The 27369-nt window shown below is 51.1% G+C and overlaps 2 protein-coding genes across 28 annotated transcripts in view; one reads left to right on the top strand and one right to left on the bottom strand.

Moving 5' to 3' along the window:
- Nucleotides 1-12471, bottom strand: part of BCL2L1 (BCL2 like 1) — an 18347-nt gene extending 5876 nt beyond the window's left edge. Inside the window, exons 1-2 of one of the 5 annotated variants that reach the window (XM_032751957.3) lie at nt 12332-12471; nt 10724-11384 (exon numbers count right to left, since the gene is read on the bottom strand). In XM_032751957.3, coding sequence (XP_032607848.1) covers nt 10724-11278 — 555 coding nt within the window. In that variant the 5' untranslated portion in view covers nt 11279-11384; nt 12332-12471. Of the gene's footprint in view, nt 1-10723; nt 11390-11631; nt 11770-12179; nt 12307-12331 lie in introns of those variants that run through there. The other 4 variants (XM_030289031.4, XM_030289032.4, XM_012570292.4 and 1 more) reach the window with 4 other exon arrangements.
- On the top strand, nt 11841-27369 carry TPX2 (TPX2 microtubule nucleation factor). Of its 23 annotated transcripts, none has more exons than XM_030289014.4 (19): nt 11841-11979; nt 12773-13253; nt 18252-18404; nt 18642-18767; nt 18947-19055; nt 19599-19730; nt 20215-20265; nt 20397-20519; nt 20959-21092; nt 21404-21561; nt 21974-22145; nt 22276-22414; nt 22862-23078; nt 23292-23390; nt 24057-24233; nt 24355-24501; nt 25047-25158; nt 25812-25999; nt 26439-27369. In XM_030289014.4, the coding sequence occupies exons 2-19, from the start codon at nt 13235-13237 to the stop codon at nt 26547-26549; spliced, it is 2367 nt and encodes a 788-aa protein (XP_030144874.3). In that variant the 5' UTR covers nt 11841-11979; nt 12773-13234; the 3' UTR covers nt 26550-27369. The 23 variants fall into 23 exon arrangements, with proteins under 23 accessions (XP_030144874.3, XP_072773020.1, XP_072773019.1 ...); XM_072916919.1 differs by having other exon boundaries at nt 18920-19055; nt 25833-25999; XM_072916918.1 differs by having other exon boundaries at nt 18920-19055.

Below are 27369 nucleotides of genomic sequence, written 5' to 3'. Positions count from 1 at the left end.
CGGCTCTGATACCCAGCCAGCCCAGTGAGACAGATACCCCCAGCACCTCAGCATGCACAACAGCCTTTCCAACCCAAGCATCCTGATGTGCTTTAGCAAAAATGATCTGGTTCCTCAGAACCTCCTGTGGGATAAATCAGCATTGTTCCCAGATGGATCAACAGAGCTATGGGGAGGTTAAGTGCCTTTCCCAGAGCTGTGTGCGAGCCAGCAGCATGAGCCACAGCATCTGACTCCCAACCCAGGCATTCTCATCACGAGGCAATGTTTCCCTTGAAAACAAGGCTGTTTCTGTTTTACCTTCACCGTAAGTACAGCTGTGTTCCTGCTCAGAGGTCTAACAGCAACCGCCGGCCGGGAGCAGAGTCATCTGGATGACCAGACATTTGTTAATGAATGCTGGGAACAGTTTTGTGCTGAGCAGCAAGACAAGGAGGGGAAAAGAAAGGCGGCAGCTCAGCACAGACCACAACAAAGCCCTGTATCGACAGCAACCTGCTCCCAGAGCCCCTTTGGGCTGCCAGTTCACCACATGGGGCTGGCATATGTGAACCTGGAGGTGAAGCACAGGGGAGAAAAGGCAGCTGAGAGCTTTAAGAATAAAAGAAAACGTAAGTATTCCCAAAGGCTACCACTGGGATCTTGTAAACACGGCTCTGTGGGTCTCTTTGTGATATGAATGGAAGAGCCATCCTAGAGGTTCTCCCTCTGCCCTTCTCCCCCTGATGCTGTATCCACGTGTGGCCCTCACCACTCCCAGCCCTGAAAGGAGGGCAGCAGGGACAGAGTGTGACTGCAGGGGTCACAGGACTGCCTGCAGTGCTGGGCAGTGGAGATCAACGTGAGCACCTGACTCGGGAGCATGGCAAGGGAACCTGCCACCCAAGGCAGGTCTGACTTTCCCCAGCGAAACACAGATCCTAGAGGGGACCTTAAGGATCCTCTAATTCCAATTCCCCTTCCATGGGCACAGAAGATCTGCAGGTTCACCCCACTGGTCCCCACCAGCAACCCCAGGCAGGCTCAGAATGCGGTGGGGAAGGGGCTCTGGGACACAGAGAGGGGAAGGGGCTCTGGGGACAGCAGCTGCAGGTGCAAATACTCCAGAGACTCAGCTCTAACTGTTATGCAAATGGTGACCTCCAGGGAAGCAGCTGCTGATCTCCATGACAATGGCAGGGAATGCCACCCACCCACCAGCCTCTCCTGCCTTTCTGCCCTTGGAGCTGGTGCTGGGGTGCTGTGGACCCTGGGGTGCTGGCCCTCCACAAATCCCAGGGCATTCCTTGAAACCTTCGACTACGAAGGAAGCAGCCATAAATTCAAAAGAGTCAATTAAATAAGAACATCCCCTCTTCTTTCTCTTCTCACTCAGGCTTTGCTGTGGGACTGTAGCTTGGGGGTCTGGCAGGGAGGCTGTCCCTTGGGCCAAAGCCCAACAGACCTGTGGGGCTCCAGCCTAGCCCAGGCCAGAGCCAGCTCTTTTCTAACCAGAAACAAACCCTCACTAGCACATTCCAGCCCTAATCCTTGCCGTGGCAGCCTTCTGTCAAACTGGTTTCATCACCGGCTCCAGGGAACCTGCAATAACCCCACACCATTCAGCACAATTTCAGCGTTTTCCAAAAACATGAAAGAGGCTACGGTGACAGCTGTAACCCCCGTCCCTGCCCCGGGAGACTGCTGTGCACAGCACGAGATGGAGAGCAGGGAATTGCGCTCTCCGTTCCAGAAATCTGCTGAAACATTCATGTGTATTAAAGCCGGAGACGATGTGAATGACTAATCCACTTGCATCCATCTTTCATCAGTGTTCCTCCCAGAGCTAGCCAGGCTGAGGGCTCCCAAAGGTGCCACAGCCCTGGCCAGCACCAGGCCCTAGCCAGCACCGGGCTGCTCGGCAGGGCTGGCGAGGATGGGAGGAGACACGGCTCTGGTACAAAGGCACAGTGAAGAACACATTGGCTGAGCCGGATCCACTCAAGAGATTAGCACCTGCTGGGAATGGGATTGTTTTCCAAAGGGCATTAAGTGGAATAGTCCGAGGAAAGACGGTCTCTCTGATGCTTCTCCCCACCGGACAGATGGTGTCTGAGCCCCGCAGCAGAGCAGCCTTTGTGCGAGGGGCGCGCTCGGGGGGCAGGGAAGGCTCCTGCTTTCATGCCCCGGTTATCTGCCGCCCCCGGGGCCGTGGCCAGCTCGCTGTGCCGTGCCGGACAGCACCTCAGCAGGGCCACTGGCACCCAGGGAACAGAGCTCAATTTTCACCTTGTCATTGCTCTTCCTGGACGTCAGAGCTCCTGTGCAATCGTGCCCTTGTGTAACCGTGGGGAAACCTGTGCCGGGGAGATGTGCCATGCTCACGTGTGCCCGGCTGCCGAGCCACGTTCCCTCCTGCCAGGGGATGAGTGGGCGATGCTGACAGCTCTTTCTGGCCCTCACCCGCACCGTGAGCCTCGCCAATGCCACCCCACAGGGAACGCTGGTGTTACCACGGCTCAAGGGAGCCAGGCTGGGCGCAGGAATGGTGCCCAGAGGAGATGGATACTGGGGAAAAGCTGCCTGGTTCTCCTGCCTCAGCCACTCATTCCACCAGCGTCCTGGAGGAGCGACAGCCAAGCTTCACCACTTCCCACTTCAGCCCCGGCACCTCACGAGGCTGCTGTAATTCTTACATGCCACTTGAATGAAAAAGGGGAAAGGGTGGAGGTGCAGGAAGAGGAGGAAGATGTGCTCATTCTGTTTTCACTTCCTGTTAGTTCCATAGAATCTCAAATTATTCAAGCCACAAAGTCCCTTTTAGCAAAATCCTTGCTGACTTGAGGGCAGGAAGCACAGTAGGCAGCTGATGCAGCAAACGTGAGAGAGAGCAGTGCAGCATGAGAAGGAGACTTTGTGCTCTGCCCTGGGCTCTTCCATGCATGTTGTTGCATGAAATAATCACTGGCTGGTGCACTGGAAGCTTCTAAATGAGGTCAGTTGCTCTATTAAAAGACATTAGCTCTCCAGTAAGTTTAATACACTGGTGAGCCATACAAGTAAAAGACGAAGGCACTTGCAACACTCCATGATGGCTGATTTACAGGTAGCAACACCTCATTTTCTCCATATGTAAGTCATATGTCACCCAGGCACTACCCAGGGCCACACACACACCCAGCACCCACATCCCAGCCCAAACCCTGAGCCAGCTCACCACAAGGCACACACAGAGAGTAATGCCACATACTGCCACCAGACGTGCTCCCTGCACAACACAGGCAGTGTCCCCAGCCTTCCACAGCTTCAATGGTGGCACAAACCAGAGAGTTGGGCAAATGGTGGGACTGATACTGTTCAGAGAAGCAATGCAGACAGCTGTCCTGCTCCACCTCATCATGGTACTAGCTGCATTCAAACCAAACCAGCTCCTAGGCCTCTTCTCTGAGCTTCACAAAGAGCCCTTCATCCTCCATCAGAGAAGAAAACCCGTGCTCCCTCAGGAAGCAGCCAGTTCCAGCAGCTCCCTTTTGAATCCTACCCCAGCGGCCAGGTCAGTGCATGGCTCTGTCCGTAGGCCCCTTGCACAGTCCCAGCGTGAACAGCTCCAGCCTGCTGCCAGCTTGTCACGTTTTGGAGTATTTGATTTCACTCTTAAGAACACCTGTCTGGCAGCAGTACAGGCAGGGAGAACTTGCCTGCTCTTTGTTCTTGGCCAGGCAGAGCACGGAGCAGGACACCTGCCTCGGTTTCCCTCTGAGCTCGGGTGCAAGGCTGTGAGCTGGGGAACTGGGTCCATCCTCGATCAGGAATGGGGGCTGTAAGGCTGAGCCCAGCCCTGCTCCCACTGGAGGCTCCTCATCTCCAGGGCTCATCTCCCCAAGCAGGATACTGATGCCAGGAGCTAGCTACTAATTGGATCTACTTAAATCAGCAGCTACGTCTGCAGACACAGCTGAAACACAAGCTTGAGCAGGAAGGAGGATAATGCAATAAATTCAAACAGCTCTCCCCGAGGGAATCGCACAACCCCCTGAAACTTCCCTCTTTGCAGATACAGCCCATTACCCTTCCCTGGGCCTGCTGTGCCAGTGCAGAGGCAAGCAGCAGTCGAGAAAGTAACCAGCCCAAAGCCCCCTGAAACACCAAGCTCCCCCAGCTTCCTGCTCCCAGCAGCAGAGGGAAGGCAGACCAGTTACAGCACAACATCCAAACAGTCCCTGTGGCCACGGGAGCCTCTCTGGTTAACGCTCCGAATGCCGCTCCTCCCTCGCTACCCCGGAGGCAGGCAGCAGCGCTGAGTGCACTGGGTTTCCCATTAAAGAGATCCTGAGAGACAGCACTGGGCTGGTACACGTGAGCACGTGTCCGAGAGAAGACACGGGCGGCTGGAGAGATGCTGGCTGCACGGAGCTGCAGCGGGCGTTCCTGCCTGCGGCCAGTCCTTCCCAGCACTGCTCAGCCCTCCCCATTCTTTTTTTTTTTAACTAACTAAATTAAACATGAGGATAAAATAAGCAAAATACCTAAAAATAAAAAATAAACCGTGCATTTCTACAGCACAACTAGGTCACAGCTCCCCAGCATGCGAGTTGTGGCAGCTACGGCTCAGCCCCTTGAGCCTCCCGGGTTCAAAACTGACATCTCTCTTAAAAGGCTGCTCCCGAAACCCACACCTGCTCTCCGGTGAGCCCAGCTGGAGCCATCTGCTAACGGCTCTGGCTCCCAGCAGCCCTCAGCACCCTCGTTCCGCTGGGCTGTTGTGCTGTGGCAGAGTTACCCTTCTCCCCACCTGACCACGATGGGTGCCAGCCCGTGCCCTGAGCCCGCCCCACTGCCCCCCTCCACGGGTGCACTGTGGGAGAAGCTCTCCCACGCCTCTGGAATGCATGTTGCCTAACTCGAGCTCTTGGCATCTCAAGGATGATTAGGAGCAGGATTCCAGAGAGAAATTTCACCAAGAACCCCTCCACACATCCTTCCAGGTGAGGAGCAGGGAGGAGGAAATTTCCCTGTCCAAGGTCAGGGCAATAAAGCAAGGAACGACCTGGCACTGAGGGACTCTGCTTCCCTTTCATGCCTCCACTCTATGTGTTAATCTTTAGTGGCTCGGAACAATAGTGTTTAAGGGCAACATCCCTCCCTTGCGGGAGGGTGGAGCAGGAGAGCAGAGGGTGGAGGACAGTGGCTGCTCTCCTGCCACTGCAAGGCAGAGCCACCCAAAGTGAATACCTTCGCTCTGAATCAGCAGGTAGGTCAACATCCTGGCTGCTCTGGGGTCCCCAGAGGGGACAGAGCAGCTGCCCCCAGCCCCCTTCTGCCCCCACAGCAGAAGCCACCATTAATCCCTTGCTTCTTGGTTCAGCAGGTCTGCAACACTTCTACAACTGATATCCATCCCTTCCCTTCCCCCAGCTCCTCCTGGGAATACTCTGGCTTTACAGCTAGTGGGGAAAGAGCTGCTAGAGAAATACTCCTTGTAATGTCAAGATGGGACTGTGCTTACAGCCATCAGCTGCTTGGTAAAAACCAAAGGAAACCAAACCTTCTCAGCTTCAGCAAAGGTCTCAGAGCACCACACCACCATTCAGCTGCACTCAGTGTGTGCCGCAGGCGTGTTGCTACTCCCGTGGGGAACCATGTACACAAACCATAACAGAGCTCCATGGAAATCAGGCACAGCAGCCCAGACACGCGGAGAAAGCTGCAGCTTCCACTGGGGAAAAGAGAGCTCCCACCCACCCTTTCTGCAGCGCTGGGACACCCCACTGCTGCTGAAGCAGAGAGAGAGCCTGGGCAGCACTCCAGGGACCCGGCTCCAGAGTCAGAGAGGAGCAGGATGAGCAGGCGGAATGACATTACTGAGAGCAGCTGTGAACACAGAGCAGCAAGAAACAGTTTGTTAATTATTTCACAGGTCTTTTTTTAAATGACACTCAGCTCTTCGGATTAAAGAGCCTCGGAGTGCTTTACGAATCAGAGTTGCCAGTGGCTCCCCTGGGAGCGAAGGAAATGCTATCCCTTTTGCTCAAAGACCCCGGGGTTAAGTGGGCTGCTCTGAGCCACAGCCAGCCACGGGCAGGAGTTTGGCTTTCCAGGCGCCTGCTGTAATCACAGATCTAAGGAACGTAATCAAACTGCACCACACACCAAGAGGCAGCAAGGAAACAGGCAGGGCCCCAAAGAAGGAGAATGAGTAAAGGGGGTAAAGAGCAAAGCTCTGAAATCAGCCTCTGCATTGCTCTTGGTCTAGTGGCAGGAATGCTGCTGTGGGCTGGGCAGGAAGCTGCAGTGGAAGTCACTCCAATGGCATTTCCTGGAGAGCACTGCAGAAAAGCCTCCCAGGTCGAAGGCTGGGTGAGGAGCTGCCAGGGATCTGCACGCTGAGCCCAGATCTCCAGCTGTCAGTGAGGATACAGCTACCTGGGCTGGTTGCTCCAGGCAGGACAGCCTGAGCCAGGACACTGCCGGCAGCTCCCACAGCCAGGGAAGAATACCCAGGACTGTGAAGGGACATGGGGAACTCCACCAGCAGGAGGACAGTACTTTTTTCACCCCATGCAGACAATGACAATGGGGCTATCGTCTCAGCTGCAAGGAATCAAGGCTGTAAAGGAATTACCGAGGACAAAGTACAAAGCAACAGTACAACTGAGCACCACAGACCAGGTTGCTCAAAGCCCAATCCCAAGTGACGATGAACACTTCCAGGGATGGGGCAGCCAAAGCTTCTCTGAGTAACCTGTGCCAGTGTCTCATAAACCTCACAGGGCAGAGAACCCTCCTAATATCCAATCTAACTGCCCTCTGTCAGTGGGAAGGAATTCCCCCTCGTCCTGTCACTCCATGCCCCTGTCCAAAGTCCCCCTCCACCTCTGCTGGAGTCTCTTTAGACACTGGCAGGGAGCTCTCTCTTCTCCAGGCCGAACAACCCCAATTCTCTCAGCCTGAGATGAAGCCATAGGATTCACCTTCAAGACCACGAAGCATGGCCTTGGTCATGCTCAGTCACTTCCACTGAGTCAGTTCTGCTGCACGTTGACCACCACGTGGAACAGACGGCTGTGATCTCAAACAGGATTAGAAGTGCTGGGGCATCCCGAAACCCAACCTGTAACACTCAGAATGGCAGAACTCTGGCAAACCACACTCCCAGGAAATGTGGTAGTGGCAGGGACAGCTTGTGCAGGATACCTGGGACACAAGGCCAAAAAGCATTTTCAAAGAGCTGAGAATCAAAGTCTAACTCTCAGCTTGAAACCACTGAGGAGCTTGGAGCCAGAGCACAGGACGAAATCCTAGCTGTGCGCTGTCATATGACACAGGCTGAGTCATTTCCTATCATTCAGAAAAAAAATTTAAAAGATAAAAATGAGCTTGCTATATTGACATCTTCAAAGGGTTTTCCCCAAAGAGAATCACAAGCTTCTAGTCCCCTGCAGGGTGACACAACACATGTCCCAGCACACCAAGTCCTGTGTGGCCAGGGTCAACTGAGAACCCAGGAAGCTCCGAGCCACTGCTCGGTGTAGGAAGTAGGTCATTCCCCATCAGCCTAGTACAGTTTGTTGGGATTCACGGACCACAGACTGGTGCTAAAGATGCTATTTGCTTTCAGTTCTAGCCTGACACAGCCCCTTCATGTGGGTCCCCACCATATGCCCCACAAACCTCTTGTCTATATCCACAGATCTAACTCCAAGCACAACCAGAAAATGCTTTTTTAAATCCCACTCTGAATGTGGATTTAGCCTTGAAGGAAAAGCTGTCATGCACTGGAGGGTCACAGCCAGGCAGGAACTACTGCTCACTGTCCTTTCCCAAACAGATTAAGCATGGTTAGTACATCTCTGCCTGCCAGGGTCTCTCCTGTTCACCCTGTGCTTCCCCCTCCTTCCTTCCCACTCACCAGATTTCTCCCTCCACAACTCCCAATCCACACTGGCACCACCATTTCAACTTCACAGCTAGTGGGACCTGGTCCTGGTCAAAGTAACTGGCCCAGGAAAGCCTCCTTTTTGCATGTGATGGCTTGCCAAGGCAGCAGCTCTCTTCTGGCTGGTTATTAAATGTTCCCCTTGGGTTGCTCTTGTTTGTTTGTTTTCCCAGTGCCAGATTGCAGAGCAGAGGGCACACCAAGGCACAGCCAGTAAATGTGACAAAACACTTCTATGTTAACGTTATGGAGCAAGAATTACTATTTCCCCTTGCCTCAAAACTTGATTTCTCAAGAGAACTGCTACAGCCCAGCACACAGCAGCCTCCAAAGGCACCTGCACACATGGTCCTCCTATGCTGCCTTTGTTCCACTGGTGGGAACTGGGCTGTGCAGCACTTGTTATGGAGCCATTCTCCTTCCCTCTTTTAGAGGGGCTTTCCAGGAAGAGAAGTGCTGCAGTGCTCCAAAACACAAACCACCTGGTTGCAAGCAGGCCTGCCAGAACTTGCATCTCTCTCACCAGGACCTGCCTGCTGCACCTCTCGGGAGTGCTTTGTTTGAATGGGACAGGCTCTAACAGCTCCAATGCATCAAACAGACTCCCTGTGCAAACAGGGCAGCAGGAGAGGGGTGGCTCCATCACAGCCAGGGCAGGGTGGCACTCCTCCTGCAGGGAGAGCTGGCAGAAGGCCAGCAGCTTTCTCCCTGCAGCTGGAATCTCGAGAGCAAAGGAAAGGAAAGCATCCCCATGCACACCCCACACATGAGGCACTCAGGAGCTCTTATGGCCTCTGTCCCTTGGTGTGGAGTGCATGGCTTTATTCATGATGAAAGCTGAGAGGGGAAGAAAGCTGCAGCCAAGATGTCAAACGAGCACTCAGGGTTTGCAACAGGCTGGCAGCAACAACACTGCCCAATGCTGTTTTTTTGGTGGCTGGTGGTGTGGATTCCCCACACTCTGGCCTTCACCACCCTGCCTGGCTTCCATTCAGCTCGCAGCATAGCCCAGGCAGCGGCACAGCCTGGGCAGGGATGTTAAAAGCCCGGTTCAAGGTTAGAACAAGAGAGCAAGGCGGTCCCCTGAATGGGAAACGGCATTTTTCAAAGAGAGCTGGTAGGCGGGTCAGATAGAGAGGAGTCCTGACCCTTCCGCAATCTGTTAAACAAATATTTGTTCCAAACAATTAATTTAGAGACAGACACAAAAAAATTGAAGAGTCTGAATCGTGATGGTTGGGGGTGGGGAACAGAGGGAGGAGGTGTTTGATTCCCCACAAGCAGGGACCAGTGATTTTCCACCAGTGATTTAATCTAAATCCCCCAGAGAGTTCATTTACAAAAAATCAGATTGCATTATCGCCTAGGTCTCCAGGATACAGCCCAATCCAGTCACTAACAGCAACAGCCACACTAGCTTGGAAACCTCAGTTTGATCACTTAATTCCAAAACTAATCTGTGGCTCTAAAAGCCAAAAGCAGAGGGAGGGGGAAGGAACTCTGTATTTGGCCAGGGTTATCTGCAGGATGAGAGAGCTAATGGGCCACATACAGCCAGATGAAATGGCCAGCAGATCCCGGGCTACTAATCGAAACCAAGCTCCTCTCCTTGCCTGAGCAGCCCCACCCAGGCAGTGCCCCAGAGCGGTCACATTCCTGGAATTCTTTCACCCTTCCTGAACTACCTCCCTCTCCCTGGGTGCACCAGCTCTCCCCTTCATCTCTGGGGTCCCCAGCATTGCTGGCCAGGCACGGGGAGCTGGGGAGAGCCTCTTCTCTGTGAGGAGGGTGCAGAACACAACACTGGGCTCAAAAGGCTCCTGTCCCCTTCCCAAAATGCTGGGCTCTGCCAATGGACCTTGAGCTGAAGGGGGCCAAGAGGCCTCAGCTCCCAGCAAGGAGGCAATTCCCCACTGTTTAGATGCCAATGCCTGACAGCATGAACTCTTTCCAGTGGGAACCGGTAAAGGTTACACCAGCAGGGAATCACTAAGATGCAGAAGCCAAATGAAAACTCAGACATCTGTAGGTCATATACCTCCCGCCGGCAGTCCCAGGCTGCACCGCACAGCCGGACCCGGCATTTCAAGAATGCTTCCTGAAGAAATGCTTATTCATGTTAATACCTCACCACTGAGAGCTCCCAGGGTTTGCTGCTGGGGCAGCTGGGAGCACTGCTCCCTGCCAAGGGAAAAGCAGCTGCGGGCTTAGAGCTCCCCAGCACAGAGGTTGCCTCCACCTCAGCTCTGGCTCCCACCACACCAGCTCAGACAGCCCCAGAAGCCCACCCACCCCCCAGGATCTGCTGTGGGATTCATTTCACCATGAGCAAGGCAAATGCTGTTTCCAGAATGAAGAAGTAGCTGTTACCTCAGCAAACCACCAGCCAGCCCATCACAACACCGGCTTGGAGAGGAGGAAGCTCCACTCCCTGCTGTTAATGACACCGGGAACATGCCCCAGAGCCAGGGCTCTGCCTGAAGAACAAGCTTGGATGACATTAGATTTCCAAAGGCTCTTGGAAAAACAGGTCTTTTACATAACATCCAGGGAGAAGGAGAAAAAGCAGGGATGGAGAAAGATGTATCTGAGCACAAAATGTGTCAACACGGTGAGTTGGCCCTCTTGGGACAGCGTTTAGAGCACAGGAGGCAAGACCACACACCCCTTTATTCTCCCTGCAAGGGGTAGGACAAGCTCTAGCACAAACATTGCAGGGAGCTGCGCTCCAGTTTGACCAGCCCCACCGCCAGCCTGGAGCGAGGGAAGGCTTGGGCAGCCAACCCCAGCACAGAGAGGTGATCTTACCCATCCGCCATTCTCCTGGATCCAGGGATCTAAGTGGTCGGTCAAGTACGTGGTCATCCAAGAGACGATGCGTTTCACCAATACCCTCATCTCCTTAACAACGCTCTCCACGCACAAGGCTCCTCCGAAGGAGAAGAAAGCCACGATGCGGCCCCAGTTCACTCCATCGCGGAACAGTTCGTTCACTACCTGCTCAAAGCTCTGATACGCTGTGCTGGGAGTGATGTGGAGCTGGGAAGTGAGGTCGCTGAACGCCCGCCGGTACCTCAGCTCAAACTCATCCCCCGCCTCTCTCAGCGCCTGCCTCACATCAGCTGCTCGACGGATCTCATGGACTTCGAGGCTGTTCTGGTGCACGGTGGCTCCATTCACTATGTGGCTGGTGGCCGCGTGCCAGGAGGGGCTCCCGTTGAGGACCCCGTCCATCTCGTCCTCCTCCCCTGCAAAGTCAGTCCTGTTCTCATCCTCCTCTTCCAGCTGACTCCAGCTGTATCCTTTCTGTGAGAGCTTGTAGGAAACAAAGTCAATCACTAACTCCCGGTTACTGCTGTACATTTTCACACCTGGGACGCCCTCAATGAGTCCATGGTCCGGAGCACAAGCAGATCAGCACTTAGCAGGTTCTGACTCCACTCCTCTTCCTCGCGACCGATGGAAGCATCTGACCTTAGCACAGATGAGGAGAGAGGCACGGAAACGGTTAATGCCACAGCTCTTAGATGCACCCGCGCCATTACCACCGATAGCTTATCGTTATACTGAGATCACCCCGCAGCTCTACGCCGAGGCTCAGGGCCACCAGATTGAAGCTGCACAGAGAACCGACCACAACCGACCCCCTCCCCCGGAAAGCAGCCTTGAGCCCCGGGGACCCCCCAAGCTCGTTCCGAGCAGACCCCAGATCTCACCGGGTGCGGGCTGCGCCTGGCAGGCCGGCTGCGGGCCAGGGCGGAGGCGGTTCTTGTTCTGCTGGAGCTTCGGGTCGGCCCGGAACGCGACAGCACCGCCCCCGCCTCGCCCCGCCCGTTAAAGGGCCCGGCGCCCCCGCCCCCTCCGCCGGCGGCGGGCGGGCAGCGCTACCCAAGGATCACAGCAGCCCCGGGGCGGCCCGGTTTGACGGTACCGCAACCCCCGCCGCCCCAAAGCCCCTCTCTCCTCGCAGGAAGAGAGCATAAACCGCTGAAAACCGGCGAGCGCTCCTCACCGCGGGAGCCGCCGCACGGCCTCGCGTCCCTGCGGGAGCGATTCCAGTCACGGTTAGCGGCGCGTAGGCGCTGGGGCCGGGACGGTGACACGCCGGGCAGCGGCAGGCGGGAGCGCCGCAGGGGGCACCCGGTCCTCCCGAGCACCAGACTGCCCCCCCCACCACCGGACCGCTTCTCCCGGAGCCCCGAACCGCCCCCCCGGTCACCGGACCGCCCCCCCAGCCCCCGGACGGCCCCGCCGGTCGCCGTACCTGGGGGGCGGGGCCGCGCACGAGGGCCGGCAGGGCGCCCGCGCGGCCGACACGCCAGCCAATCAGCGGCCAGCAATGGCGGGGCCCGGCCCCGGCCTCTCCCTTTGGCCGAGCCGCGCGTCACTCAAGCTTTACCCTACCCCGCCCCTCACCTCAGCGCCCGACTGAGGGTCCGCGTCCTTCCCGGCTCTGCTGGGCGGGCCCGGCTGGCAGCGACACCGGAGGTCGCCGGGAGCCCCGCCGGGGCTCGGCCCGCTCAGCAGTCCCCGGAGCCTTTCCACATCGCCCGCCGAGCGGCCGGGGGGGTGCGGTGGGGTGGGAGGGGGCAGAAGAGGGGCGGTGCGCATGCGCACAGCGCCCCGAGGCTGGGCGAGGAGCGTCGGTTGGACCGCACGGGGGCACGGCGCGCACGCGCCGCGCCGGTTGGGCCGGTGCGCATGCGCGAAGGTGCCGGGCGGAGGGCGGAGCTCTGGCGCCCCCTGCCGGCCGCGGCGGTGTCAGCTCGGGCCTCTGGGCACGGCCCTGCCGCTGACACGGCCGCAAACCCCTCACAGCAGTCCGGGACTAACGTGGGGTGTTTTGTGTCTCCGCAGTGCTCAGGGAGCCCGTGGCGGGATTATGAGGGGAGGTTTATGGGGGTAGTGCCGAAGCAGTGAAAGCGACTGTGGCAGCAGGGGCCTGCCCCGCCGTTAACAGCTGGCTACCCATCCCTCTGCAGCACTGCGGGGAAGATTATGCACTACTTGGGGTCGAAAACGCCACTGCGCAAATGGCGCTTTCCCCTCACAGTATCGAGAAACCTAGCCGGGCTTACCAGACGGCGGAAGCCGCCTTTGCCGGGCCCAGCAGTCCGAAGGCTGATCTGCTGAGGAGCAGCGGGTGGAAGCCGGGCAGCGGACACTGAAACACCCTCCGTACCTGAGCCCGGCTCCGGTAGGCTCCTGCCCGGCACCGCGGCCGTAACGGCTGACACTGGCTCCGGGGTCCCGCCCACCAGCCGCTGATAGGCCGCCCGGAACGACACTCAAAGCTTCGCCTTTTCTGATTGGTCTAATATGTCCCGCAGTGCGTTATGTGAGTTGTGGTTCGGTTCTCGCCCGATCATTGTGGCGCTGTGCAAGCATGTACTACATTTCCCGTCAGGCTTTGCAGGGAGAGCGCAATGCGTTGCGTGGGGTCTGCTTATCCGGGTCCTGAAGGGGTCCAGCCAATCGGCGCGCCTCAAAGGGCGCGTGCCGGGCGCTGATTGGTGGGTTCGGACTGCGGGGCCCTGTTTGAAATCCGTTAACGGCGGCGGCAGAGGCGCCGCGCGGAGTGGCGGCGGCGCTGCTGCTGAGGTGAGTGCGGGGCGCCGGCCGGGTACCCACGGCCTCGCCTCTCCTTCCCCGTGTCTGGTCGTTCTCTCGCTGCTGCTTTCCCCCAGGCCTACTCCGAGCCCAGGTATTGGTAACGGGGCCGAGGGCTCGGCTGGGAAACGGCGGCGGAAGGCGGCTCCGGGCGCTCAGCCTGTGCCCTGAGCCGCTATTGCGGCCTGGCGGGCGGGCTCGTAAGGAGCCCCGGGGGCTGGTTAGGAACCCCGCGTTGTCCGGGGAGGCCGAGCCCGGTGCCCCCGGCGGCAGCGGGAGGAGCCGCCGTGGCGGGCGGTGCCCGTTCCCCTGGCGGGGATCGCGGTACTGGAGCGCCTGGCGTGTGCCTTACGGTGGGGAGGGTGCCTCGGCAGTGAAATAAAGTTCTAAGTCTTTCAACAGCCACGCAATCTGATTAAACAGTGTATTTCACGGCGGAAAGCTCTGTAATGTCTCAGTCTAAATCCTGCTTCCCAGGAAAAGGAGGGAAGCAAACCAGGCAAAACCTGGCCCGAGTATCAGAAAAAAAACATTAGGGGAGCTATTTTTATGCGGGGCTTTTTTTTAAGCTTGAGGACCTTCAACTTAATGTAACAATTAGTTGAGGTTATGATAGCTAAAAATAATTTTATTTTCCTTGAACGTCTATTCTTAGAATGTCCCATCTTCATGTCTTTTGAAACTTGTGGGATCTTTTTTAGGGAGCACGAGATGTCAGGGCTGTTATTTTTGGGAATGGGGGCGGGTCTGGGCCGTTAGCAGAGCAAAGGCTGGGCCTGCACTTCGCCCCTGCCTCGGCTGCCGGTCGGGGTGGTCTGCGGAGCTTTCTGCAGGCTCAGCTCTCACCTGGAGAGAGTTAAAGGCTTTTTCTCCCAGTTTGAGCATTAAGTGATGGAACAGCAGCATTCTGGGGCGTGGTGAATCCATTGTTGATTCTGTGCTGCAGAAAAGCCTAGTTGAACTTTGAGTAAGGGGCACGAGAGAGGAGGGAGAAGCTGTAGATCCAGAGTGTGTTGAAGTGTTCACTTAACCCTGCTCAGGGTAAAGCAAGGATGAAGGGTGACTTTCTGAGGCTGTCAGTGTCACGCAGAGGGAGTTCAGGTGATGGCTTTGCGGTGGGATGGTTCTCACTATGCTGTTGTGACAGGACTGTAGCCTCAGAGAGGCAATTACATCCCTTTCTAATGCTCCAACTTACATGTTAACCCCTGAAAAACATCCAAGAACTTTTGAGTATTATCCCAATAAAAAGAACAGAAAACTCCAAGGTGCAGGACAATGAAGAAGCTACCAGGCTGACTTAAAGCTGCCTGGCTAGTGCAGCATCCTCTATTTAAGTGGCAGCCGGTGTTGAAGCCCAGCAGAAGGCCCTGGAATTGCTGGAGCACATTCCCATGCAGCTGCCTCAGCCTTGGAGAAGCTTCTCTTGCTCATTCCTGGTTTCCTCTCTTGTGTTCTGAGGCGTGTGGATCGGCTGCCTTTGTGTTTACCTGCTGATGTAACTGAGAATAGCTTCTTGTGTGTCTGTTGTTGTTTATTGTGCTTTCTGATCCTGTTAGGATTTGCCATAAGTAACGTATGTAACTCGTGAAGCTCCAGTGGTGTGTTGTGATAAGGCATCATCTCCAGTTCACCAGGGCCTTATCTACATTGCAAGGTGGCAAGAAAGAGCAGAACTCTCTGCCTTCCTCAGGATCCAGACTGGTTTGGGTTGGAAGGGACCTTAAAGCTCAGCTTGTTCCAAGCCCCCATCACCATTCTGGGCAGAGACACTGAACCAGCCCTGTCCAACCTGGCCTTTAACACCTCCAGGGACAGCCACAGCTTCTCTGGGCAGCCCTTACCAGAGCCTTACCACCTTACAGGGGAGAATTTCTCCCTAATACCCAATCTAAATCTCTCCTCTTTTAGTTTGAAGCCATTCCCACTTGTCCTATTACAAACTTTTGGTGTCCCTATCACTATCCTGTCCTTGCTACTCTCCCGCACTCCTCCATTTTCTCTCCCTCTGACCTTGATTTCTCATCTTGGAATGCTGCATCCTATCTCCAACCATGGCCTGAATGGCTAGGTGGCTTCTTTGTCCAGGCAGATTGTGCTGTTGGCACAAAATTCACGATTACATTGAGACAAACACACTGAACCCATCTGTGATGGAATTGTGTCAGTATTTTAAAGCTAATTTGGATTAGAGTGAGGTGTGAAGTTATTCCAAAATACCTATTGCACTTGCTGTTGGATCAGTCTTATTCTGGGATAGGAATGCTTGTTCCAATTTACTGTAATCCTTTTTCAAAGCTAACTAATCTAAACCACGCCAAGGCACTCTTCTGGAACGTGCCAAAGTGTAGTTACTCAAAAGAAACCTGATGTCCAGAGGAACCCACTGCCTATTCCTCCCTGTGGATACGGCTGTGCTGCTCTGGAGGCACTTTTAGGTCAGTGAGAGAGGAGACCTAGAAAGAAAATGAAGATTTTAATTAAGTAGTCACTTTATAGAAGGAATTTGGGGTCTTTTTGCAGGCGAGAAGATCAGATCTTCCTTTCCTGCCTCAGCAGCTCTGCAAAGCAGGTGAAAGCCGATCCTGCAGAACGGGGGTGAGGGTTCCCCGGCTGGCTCGCTGCAGACACCCGTGTCGACACAGGAGGTGATGGATGTGGGGGAGAGCAAGGTCATGCTTTAAATCCACGCCGAGCTGTGTAGGATTACAGCGTGCCTGGGAAATGCACACAGTGCCTGCTAATTAGGGAACGTCCCTATTAATGAGGAAAAATTTCCACGCCTCCCTTCCGGTGGATGAATGCTGCGGTGGAGAGAAAGAATTTTGGATTGAGATAAAATGTGGTTGTGCTGTCAAAATCACAACTGAGTGTTTTAAAGCGCCTGCAGGGAGCGGGCAGCGGGTGTTGGGCTGTGCTTGGCAGAGCCTGTTGGCATTGCAGATGCCTCGTGGTGGGCACAGGAGCGATAAATCACCGGGGCATTCCTGGCTGATCCTGTCCCAGCCCGAGTCGGTGGGCGGAGGAGCAGGATGCCTCTCAGTGAGCTGCTGCTTCACCCTCAGTCCTGTTCCAGGCAGGACTTGGATATGTAGGGATTTCAGAAGCAGATGTCATGAGTTCATCTGACTGAAATGAACTTTCTGGAGGGCAGTCACAATAACTGTTATCTCCCAGTTGTCTCTTTCAAGAAACAGAGTATGAATCTGAGGCAGCGATATAATCCTTTTATTTTCCTGACTATTCTCTTCTGTCTGGGATAGAGGGGAGAGAGAGGGGTCAGCAATGAGGTCGATGATAAGGGTGGTTGGTGACACTACAGAATAGGGGCTCTACTCAGTAAAAAGCTGTAAATTGCAGCAATGTAGCAGTGGGCACAAGTAGCTGTGAAACATGATGCCCAGAGCTCTGACTCTGACTGGAGAGGGTGAGGGGAGAATGCAGATGACGCATTTGATTTTTAAAAAAGTCTAAAGTGTTGACAGAAATTCTATCTTGATTAAGGGCAGTAGGAAAGCATTTGATTCCAGCCATGTCTCGAGCTCAGTTACAGTTGGTTTTGGCTCTAATTCTTCTGTTTGCCTTCTTTGGGCCCTACTTTGACATCTTCCCAGCCATGTAGCTGGTGCTTCTCTAATGACATTCTTGCCTTTAACTATCACAACTCTGTTCTGGGGAGCTGGAAACTTCTCCGTGCACCTATCCTTGGGGGCGAGTGGTTGTGACCAACATAGTACCCCCTAAACACTGCTTTGGTTTACTCTTGGCCATTTTCTTATTTATTGAGGAGCACCATCTGGGTTTTGAACCATGTGTGGTCTGCCTAGACAGATGGTTTAGGGCTGAGGCTCTGTGGGTTAGGAATATGCTGCTTTGGAATTGCTTGGGTTCATAAAAGCAAAGTTCAGGTGATTTCCTTGGGGAGTGTTTTATAACATCCTCGTGGGCTTTTCCTCACAGCTGTTCAAGGCATCACAAAAGCACCTTTGCAAGAAGGTTTTGTATAATTTCAGGGTTTATAACTTTGTTACTGGCTTTATTCCTGTTCTGTTGAGTTTAATATCACCTGTTGACACAGGGACTCCTCTTGCTGTCAGTGCTTCATTAATTAACTGCAGGGACTGTTTGACATGGATCACAGCACTCAGTTTGTTTATAGCCTGGCCAGCCTTGGGCTAGTGCTAAGGAATGCAAGAGGGCCTGACACTGCCCTCCTTCTGACTGTTTGCCCAGTAATAATGTTCTACAGAACCCTCTTCCTGCTTTGAAAATCAATGTATTATATAGAAGAGCACCTTTGTGTTATTAGTTCTTGTTTGTGGCCCTTCAGAGAGAGAGAGGCTGTGCATTGCAGTGCTCTGGAGGGAATCTTGTGAGGGTAAGAGCTCTTCTTTGTGCATGGTGAGGGAAGAAAGTGCAAATCACTCTCTGGAAAAGCTTTATACTTTACTCCTTAAAAAATACAATTCTAGCACGTACAGGTACCAAAAAAATCCTGTCAAAACTTGATCTTTCTGACAGTTTTGAACCTGCAAATGTCAACAGATGTGAAATATCCTTAGCTTTGCAGATCAGCAGTAGAATAAAACTCTACATTGCTCATGAGGGGTTCTGCCCAAAGGTGTGAAGTGCAAGAAGGGGGGATGTCCCAATGCCTGTCCCTAGAAACTCTGCAGAGGAAGAGAGGTGGGGGATGATTCCACTGATTCCCTGTTGTTGTCTAAAGGGCTGTACCAGTGCAGACAGAGGACTCTTGGGGACACTGTGACTGTGAAGATGTCTAAGCCAGAGTCCCGTTATTCTTTTGATGTCCCAAACATCTGCATCGATTTTGCAACTCTGAATGAGGATGATGTGCACAATGCAGACTCCTGGTTTGGTAAGTTGCTTCTAATTCCTTGAGTTATTTCCTTGTTGGATGACACCTTAGTGTGGTCCTTGTTTTGGGCCTGGCTTCTGTGCATTTAATCATGATGTTTCTGCATCATTCATTATGCATGAGGTTTCTTTTGTATTTCATTCTTGTCATTTGTAACTTGCCTTTGTTAACTTCATAATAATGATATTCTGGGATATTCCTAATGGTGTGTATAGTGAAAGTTTTCTCTCCTTACAGATGAAAAAGCCAATCTGGAGAATGTCCCTCCTGGAGAAAATCTGGCAAAGGTCTTACACTTCAGCCCTGCTTCTTCAAAGCCTGATGTTATTCTGTCTTCTGTCCCATCACAAGAAGTAGCAATGAGTAAGCTGGCACAGTGGGGCAGAGAGGGAATAAATTTTACCTGGTTTTCGCTGGCAAAATCAAAAGGCCTCTGTCTGGCTTTTGTGGGGCTTCATAAACTTTCATCTGCAAGGCTGCATGTGGTTTTACTTGTTCTGTATATGTATATACAGATGAGCTGACACCTGCCCCTTTCTCAGGTGAAAGCGATGGTGAAGCAGAATGTGCCCAGGGCAACACGGTCCCTCAGAACATTGTTGGGTCCCTGGCAACCTGGAGAGCTGCTGCCCCTGCAGAGGCCCCTCAGAGGTGAAATATTTGTGTTCAGTTTGTACAATGATTGATGATGGTGTAACTAAGCAGCTCCTTGCTCTCAGGATCTGCAGGTCTAAGCTGTTCTTGGGGCATCCTGTGGGGCTGGAGTTCTCCAACATGGAGATCGTGCATTGGGACATCTGATCTGCTGGCTAGGCTGGAGGGGCAGTCTCTAGGGTGGAAATGTAATGCAGTGTCTCACATACTTGTCAAATGAGACTCGGCAGCGCCAGGAGCTTCTGGAATGGGAGGATATCTGAAACTGAGGTGGCTTATAAAGTTTCTTTGTTTATATCTGCCTGACTTGGGCTGAACTCATTCTTGATACGAATGCAAGTTCTGCGTGCTCATATATAGCAAATAATATTTAGTTTATGGATTGTTAAACTTTAATGAATCGTGCTGTGTTTGGATTGTAGTGTTAAACACAATTTGTGTGGTGGAGTTAGGGGATGCAGTGACATAAATGTGTTATCCAGGTCAGGTGTGTCCTCAGATCTGTGGGAAAATTGACCTCTGCTTTCTGTTCTACTCTAGACCGGGCAGGAGACTGGCTACAAAGCAGGGGAAGACCCAGCAGCGCAAGCAGGCAGGCAGAATCAAAGCAAAGGAAACTGCTAATGCCCTGGATAATAAGGAAGATGTTCCACCCTTGAAGAAAATGAGGCTGTATGTCATCCAAGTCCTTCTATTTAGGGCTGGGAAAAGGGATACCCTTTGGAAAGGTTTCCACCTGGCTGAGAAGGTTCTTACAGGAAAGTTAGGGGGTGGTGGCTGGAACTGGTTGTTGATACTGATTTCATGAACAAGAAATGTCTGTAAATGCTGAAGGAATTGCTCTGTTTGGAGGTGCAGATGTAAATGAAATAAGCATGGCCTTCTTCACCTTCTTACTACTTACTCATTGTCTGTTAGCTTTAAATTTGTCTGAACTTATCCTTCAGGAAGTCATCAGGCAGTCATTAGCTATGGAAGAGTCACAGCTGAAATATTTCTCAAATTAACTTAACCTCTAAAGCATCATATGGTGATAAGCTTGAGGTCAGGAAATTAGTGTGGTCTTTGAAGCACTGCTGTATCTCTGTGATCTTCAGTGTACCTCCCTCCTCCAGAAAAGTTCCAAAAACTCAGTAATTCATCTTCCCTTCTGCAGCCTTAGAGTACCAGAGAAAGCTGGATGGTCTATACCTGGGCCTAGGGTGAGGTAAGGCCAGCCTGGCATACCTTAGACCTCACCAGGTGTTGGGATGTTGTGCATGGTGGTGAGAGCTGCAGGTGGTGGTTCATTTAGAACACAGTTAATTCAAGGGGTTTGCCCTAACTTTTTCCTCTTAGTTCTGGTAACAGAGAGAAGGCAACAGAAGCATCCACAAAGAAAGAGCCCCTGCAGGATCCTGACCTCTCCCCAGGGAAAGGGAAAAGCAAACAGACCATGCCCTGCACGCCAACAATGTTGAAGTACGTGGCTTTCTTGTGACTTGTGTGCTAATCACAGTTGATTTAGGTGACAGTCCTGGCTGAGTGTTTTCAGCTTCAACTTAGCATGTGATGGTATCACATTTAGTAAACACTGGGTCAAGGCAACAATATTAGGATGAAATGTACTTCACCAGCTGCCCCTGTGCACAGGAAAGCTTTTGCTGTTCTTTTGAGGAAAAAGTTGTTCTTCCTAATGGATTGAGAATGCACACAGCAAATGGATCTGCAGAATAGCAGCTAGCTGTGAGATTTCTTGAACAAACAAAACCCAAGCAGATCTCTTCCAAAGAGGATGTTTTTATAACCAGTGATGCTCCTGCAATGAGGCTGGAGATAAGCATGTTCCTTGCACAAACATCATGCTATAATAACCAGGGAAGTAGGAAGCCATATCTTAGTTTTTAATGTGCTTTTGCAGGAGGACCAAACCTCCTAGCAAGCTGAAGAGTACAGAGGAGCAGGAGGTGGAAAAGATGCAGCAGTTACAGCAGGAGGTTATGGAGCTGCGGAAGAAGAACGAGGAGTCTCTGAAAGCAGCTATTGCTGGAGCAGGTGGGCTCTGCCTGAATTGCCAAATGAAACTGCGTTAGGCTCAGCTGAAAAGTGCTGTACAGAGCTGTGCAAGTACCTTTGAAACAAGCATTTCAGACTTTGCAATAAATATTAGGAGCCATTTAATGTAGATCAGCCCCTAAACTGCCTGGAAACAGGTGGGTTTGGGTTATGTCATGTTTTGAAATGTTAAAGATGAGCTCTCTAAAAATTTACCTAGTTGTTAGAAATTAAATGCTTTTTATTTTTATTTCCACAAATCCTACCCCACAGCAAAAGGCTTCTAGTGCTTATATGTTCTTTTCCTCTAGGACAACCCATGAAGAAACCTGTTGGTCAAGTAACAAAGCCAATTGATTTCCACTTCTGCACAGAGACTAGAATTAAACAGAATGTAGAAAGCCAGCCTGCCAACGAGTACAAAGAGCTGGATTTTGCAGCAGTCTTGAGGAAGCACCCCCCTTCTCCGGTGAGAGCCAGAGCACTGCCAGCACTCAGCTTGCTGATTCTTGCCACTATTTCCCTGCTGCTTGTGCAGTGCTTGGGCTGATACCCACAGAGAGGTTACCACAGGAGGGGCAGGTGTTGTGCAAATGTGACTGCAGACTTCCTGTGTGTCTGTGTTGCCCTAAGACTCCAAAGAAACCTTGTGGAAAAAGGAGCCCTATAATGTCAGATCTTCCAGTCATTCCGCTTTGTGTTTTAATCTGCTCGATACAGTTTCCCAATATAACTTGTGCATTTTCAGACTGTTAACACTTGTGCTTAATGTGAGGTGTTATCTTTGCAGTGAGAGGAAGGGACAGATACTGTGCGTCAGTGGGGAGAGGAAATGTCATCGGAGCCTCCTGGCCATACTGACTGTGGTTTTCTGTCTCCAGGTGCGAATGCCAAAGGGACACACTGTCCCAAAACCTTTCAATCTGTCCCAGGGAAACAAAAGAAAACTTGAAGAAGCCACAACAGAATATGTGTCCTTTGCTGAGCAGGTAGAAGCATTCCAAAAACGCACACCCCCTCGTTACCATTTGAGGAGCAGGAAATCTGAGGAGGGTGAGTTGTCCTGGCTGTGTCCACAGACATGGTGGTAGAGCAAGAGATGCTTTGACTACTCTGAGCACATGGCCTGTGTCTGTTGCAGGCCTTGCCATTAACTGCTGGTCTGTGTGACTTGAATTTGTAGGCTCAGTTTCAAGAAAGCCAGTGAAGGCTCGGCTCACACACCCCAAAACACCAGTGCTGCGAACAAAGCAGCGCTTGAGACCTGTCACCTGCAAAACTGCTGCAGAGTTAGAAGAAGAGGAAGTAGAGAAAATTCAACAGTAAGTAGGGGCTTACTCTAGTCCTCCAGGGGATGAATGTACCACACTGGAAATATTTTTCAGGTACCAAAATGTCACTTCTCTGGAATACCCTTTTTGTGTGAAAGAATGAGTAGCATATACCATTGAGATTCCTTTAGGTTGTTCATAATTATTTAGTTCTGATTTTAGGGAAGTGAAATATAAACAATTAATTTTTAAGAACGTGCTCTTAGGAGAGCTGATCTTGGGTTGAGTACAACTTACAATGAGTAAAGCAAACTCAGTATAGAAATGCAGCCTGCATGCACTTCAGAACTTGCCTGTAGGCAAAGGTTTGGATTTCTAGGAAAACAATCAATAAGATTTTCCTTATTAGTCTTGCTGTTTTGAAGGCAAAGGAAGAATTGCTAACTATAGCTGCACAATAATGTACAATTGGTGACTGTCTCCATTGTTCCTCCATAGGTACAAATTCAAAGCACGAGAAGTCAATCACAAAATCTTTGAGAGTGGGCCACTCCTGCCCAGTAAACCCCCTGTGAAGAAGCTCACCCAACCCATTGGCTTTCAATTAGAAATAGAAAAAAGGATTCAGGAGCGTGAGAGCAAGAAGCAGCAGGAGGAAGAGCGCTTTGAATTCCATTCCAGGCCATGTCCCACAAAAATCCTGGAGGATGTTGTGGTAAGAATTTAATAACACCCAGGCTTGGGAATTGGTGGCAATGAGCTTCAAAATGTTTGTAGCTATGTTGTATTATGTGTTTAATGATCTCAGTAAACAGTGTGTGATTAGGTAAGAACTGCAGTAGGTACATCCTGTGCTGTCAGGTTGTTTCTCTGAGGCATTTTCTTGGCGCTTGGCCTTGGGTAACTCCTTACTGGCTTTTCTGAACAGGGTGTTCCAGAGAAGAAAGCACTTCCTGTTACAGTCCCCAAGTCTCCAGCCTTTACCTTGAGAAGCAGGACCCGTGTGTCTGGCAGAGAGGAAGAAAAGGTAACAGTTGTGATGAGGCTGGAGCCAGGCCCAGTTCTCACTGCAGTGCCTGCCGTGCTTCTGGATGTGGGTGGGTTGCTCTGGGGCTGGAAGCCTCTTCCTTCCCCCCTCTGAGCAGTTCCTCCAGTGGTTACCTTTGTCTGTGCTATTCACTCGAAACAATCTGGTTATTGTTGCTCATTTTACAGAAACTAAATTCTCATTAAAAATGAAATCATTTAAATGCTAGGGCACTGATGAGGGTTTCTGAGGTGTTGCTGCTATAAATGAGGAAGGTGAACTGCTTAGATTTCTCACCCTTCTGTATTCTGTCACTGAAGGCAGATATTACACATGATCTCCCTGAGGTGGAGAGCAGGATTCTGAAAGCTTCACAACCTTCTTTCCTTCTTGTCAAGGGAATATTAAATTATTACAGTCTAATTTGAATGAATACTAGAATTGAGAGTGGTTTCAAAAAAGGAAGAATTGGGCCTGTGGTTCAGGGTGCCAGTCAATTGGTACTTCTTGGTTTTCTAATTTTTGTAGTGTCCACTGTTTGTATGACTCACTCTGCTGTGCCCCTTATTAAGGGACCTCATTCAAAGCTCTTTGTGGCTTTGCTTGGCAGGAGTTGCAGCCTATAGAAAAGTAAAAAAGCAGATCCTAATGCTAATATCCCTTTAGGAAAAAGAGGAGGTGGCTGTGATCAAAGCTAATCCTATGCCACATTATGGAGTGCCCTTCAAACCCAAAATGCCAGAGCAGAGGCATGTGGAAGTTTGCCCCTTCTCTTTCGATGCACGGGACAGAGAGCGGCAAATACAAAAAGAGAAAAAAATAGAAGAACTACAGAAGGAAGAGGTAAGAATAAAAAGCTACCTTGGATTCCACTCCTTCAGTAAAAAAGAGTGTGACAGGATTTGCTGTTGTCTATTAAACCTCCAAGGAAAGGACAAGAAATATTTTGAGTTGTTTGTTTCAGGTGCCAAAGTTCAAAGCGCTGCCTCTGCCTTACTTTGACCAAGTTAAACTGCCAGAAAAGAAAGTCAAAACCCCAACTCAGCCTGAGCCATTCCATCTGCAGGTGGATGAACGGGGAGCTGCCAAGCTCCAGAGCTGGAAACAGCAGGTAGGATGAAAAGGATAATGGGAATGACCAGATTAAATCAGCTGGTGGAGTTATGGTTGACTAGAGAAACTGTCCTCCTTAAATTGAATCGGTAGCTGAGTTGGAGCAAGGAATTTTTCTGTACTTAACATGAGTCTTGTGCTATAGGTTAAGGATTGGTCAATGGTTTGTTTTTATTTTTCTCACTTTATGGTAAATGATGGGATTCACCACAACTGTATGAACAGCAGTGGGGTATTTTCTGAGCAGCAGCTCTGTGCAGCTGAGTTGCTTTGCTAACTATCTCCAGGAATTTATTGACACATAAATAATATGCTCTTTTGCTCATGTGAAGTCTGCAGTGGACACCTGAAACTTTCTTCAGGATATTTTTGGCAAAGCAACTGTCAGGCGATAAGTTGACACCAAGTTTTGGCTTTAATATAATTTTCTATGGAAATTATTCAAGTCAGCATGACTTTTCCAGTGTAGGGAGTGCTGGAGTCTGGGTCACAGGGAGATGGTCTCTTTCTGCCTGGCACTTGACGTGCTCTCTTCTCTTGCAGCTTAAAGAAGACATGAAAAGGCAGAAAGAGGCAGCATGTTTTAAAGCTCGTCCCAACACAGTGATGTACCAGGAGCCCTTTGTGCCCAAAAAGGAACATAAGATGCTGTCAGGTAGAGTTGCAAGTACTTGCTGTGTGGGCTTGGCTGATAGCTCACAACTGATGCAATTAAGTGATGTTTTTTCTGGCTGTTGCCTCTTCTTCATCAGCACAGCCAATAATGCCTTGCATTTAATCAACTAATTGCCTAACAGCTTGTGTCCCCTGGGAGCGAGGGGATTTCCTCTCCACCCCCTGTCCTGCTCCAGCATGGCAGCTGTATTTAGAAGCTCTGCTGCAATTGGCAGATGATTGATGTGTGCCAGCTCAGGATAAGGGTACTGAGAATGTGAGGAGCTCCCTGCAGAGACAGCTGGCATTTCTGCAGCGCTGTCACTCTTTCCCTCCCGTTTCTAGTGAGATGAAGGCATCTACTGCTTGGGTAGGCTGAGATTTGTAGAGCATAAAACCAGCCAAAAGCTTGTTTGTTCTAACAATTGTGTGCTTGCTCCCTCCCATGAGAACACCCATGACGGGGTGACGTCTGCATTAACGCTGCTCATGTCTGGGAGTAAAGTTTTCTCTTTTCCTGAAGCCTGGAGGTATCTCCTAACCACCCTTGCCAAGAGGAAGCTCTCCAAAGGGAGGCTTCCATCGACATTTGTGCTGCTCTGCTTTACCTGACTGTCTTTGAAACAATGTTATCTCCTCTATTTCTAAACTTAGAGAGCCTTTCTGGTTCTGTAGTTCCTGAAAGCTTTGAGCTAGCAACAGAAAGAAGAGCAAAAGAACGGCAAGAATTTGAAAAGCGATTGGCAGACGCAGAAGCCTTAAGGGAGAGGCATGAGGAGCAGATCAGGCAGCAGCAAGAGGAGCGTGAAAAGGAAGAAGTTGCTAAGCTAAGACAAGAAATGGTAAGTGAGCTGTTTCTGAGCAAGGGCTATAAAGTAACCCAAAGGAATGTGGGAATATCCTTATGGAGCTAATGTCACAGTTGAGCTGTGCTAAAACTGCCTTTTCAAGATTCTCTTTGTAAATTGATGACTCACTAACTTCACAACTGGTTTAAAAAAAAAGGAAACCTACAAAACTATGCAAACAAAGAAGGCAGCTGTGCTGAGATGGCTGAGTTTTGGAGATGCACATGTAGCTATCAAAGCAGAATGATCTCAGTAAAACCCACAACCCCAACATGTGCTGTATATTTTCCCACTACCTCACTCCAGTGCCCAGCGTGGTCTCAGGCAGATGCCTGGCCTTCACCTCATCCACAGCTCACCTGCAAATTTCAGCTTTATTATAACTGCAACAGTTTGCTTTCTTTTGCCCTTGCTTATATTTATTTTTCCACAGGTTCACAAGGCAAACCCAATACGCAAATACCGCAGCCTAGAAGTGAAGCCCAGTCATCAACCACTGACTATGCCAAAGTCTCCCAACTTCTCAGACAGATTCCGATGCTGATGAGCATCCATGTGACAGCTGGTGGGAGATCCCATCCCTCTCCCTTGGTAGGAGAGAGGGAGCAATTGTTTTTCCATGACTGCTCAGTCTGAACTCCTGTGCTTGGTTTTGTTGTTATACTGAGTAGTAAAACTCGACCTGAGCCCATGGCATTTCAGCAGTGCCTCCTGGCCTTGCTGTTTATCCAGACCCCATCTTCTCCAGAGACTAAACCAAGTTTTGATATTGCATACAGATATTGTGTACCTAACTAAATAAAAATTCCTAATCTGTTTGCTGTCTCTGGCTAGTGGGCTGAAGCCCTTTCCTGCAGAAGAGTTTTTGATAAAGACTGGCCACACAGATGTGTGCATCTGGCAGAACTGTCTTATATTTTTACACTAAGTGCTATTTTCAAGTGTCTGTTTTATAGTCTTTTAGTCTACATTTAGCTTGAATTCTGTTAAGTGAGGTCCCTTTAAGCCAGTGTAGTGTGGGTCTGGCCTTCCTTGTTGATGTTTAGATGACCACAAATATGAATCTTGCCCACGCTTAAAAGTAGTTCTTTGTGTATATTAGAGGATTAAACCATCTTGCTGTTTTATAGCTGAAGTCCTTCTGTTTGGGGAACAATTTATCTGGCAAGTGACTTGCTGTGAGCTGCTGCCATAGCTTCTGCCAGTGCAGGTCTCTTGGCTACAGAGCCATCAGCATCTCTGGCTAGTTTGGGCAGCAAGCAGAGCTAAATATAGCCCAAGGGCTCAAATGTGCTGGAGGACAAAACTGCTGGCCTTGTGAAGAGTGGACACATCTAGATTAAAGTTTTAATAATTATTTCTTA

Source organism: Taeniopygia guttata, chromosome 20 (genome assembly GCF_048771995.1).
Source record: "Taeniopygia guttata chromosome 20, bTaeGut7.mat, whole genome shotgun sequence".
NCBI lineage: Eukaryota > Metazoa > Chordata > Aves > Passeriformes > Estrildidae > Taeniopygia > Taeniopygia guttata.
This window is presented reverse-complemented; position numbering and strand designations above follow the sequence as displayed.

Bases quoted from the DNA above. Each gene is read 5' to 3' on its own strand.
- TPX2 (XM_072916918.1), top strand. The intron at 24,234-24,354 runs GTAAGAATAAAA...TGTTTGTTTCAG, and splicing joins AAGAACTACAGAAGGAAGAG to GTGCCAAAGTTCAAAGCGCT. The intron at 26,000-26,438 runs GTAAGTGAGCTG...ATTTTTCCACAG, and splicing joins CTAAGCTAAGACAAGAAATG to GTTCACAAGGCAAACCCAAT.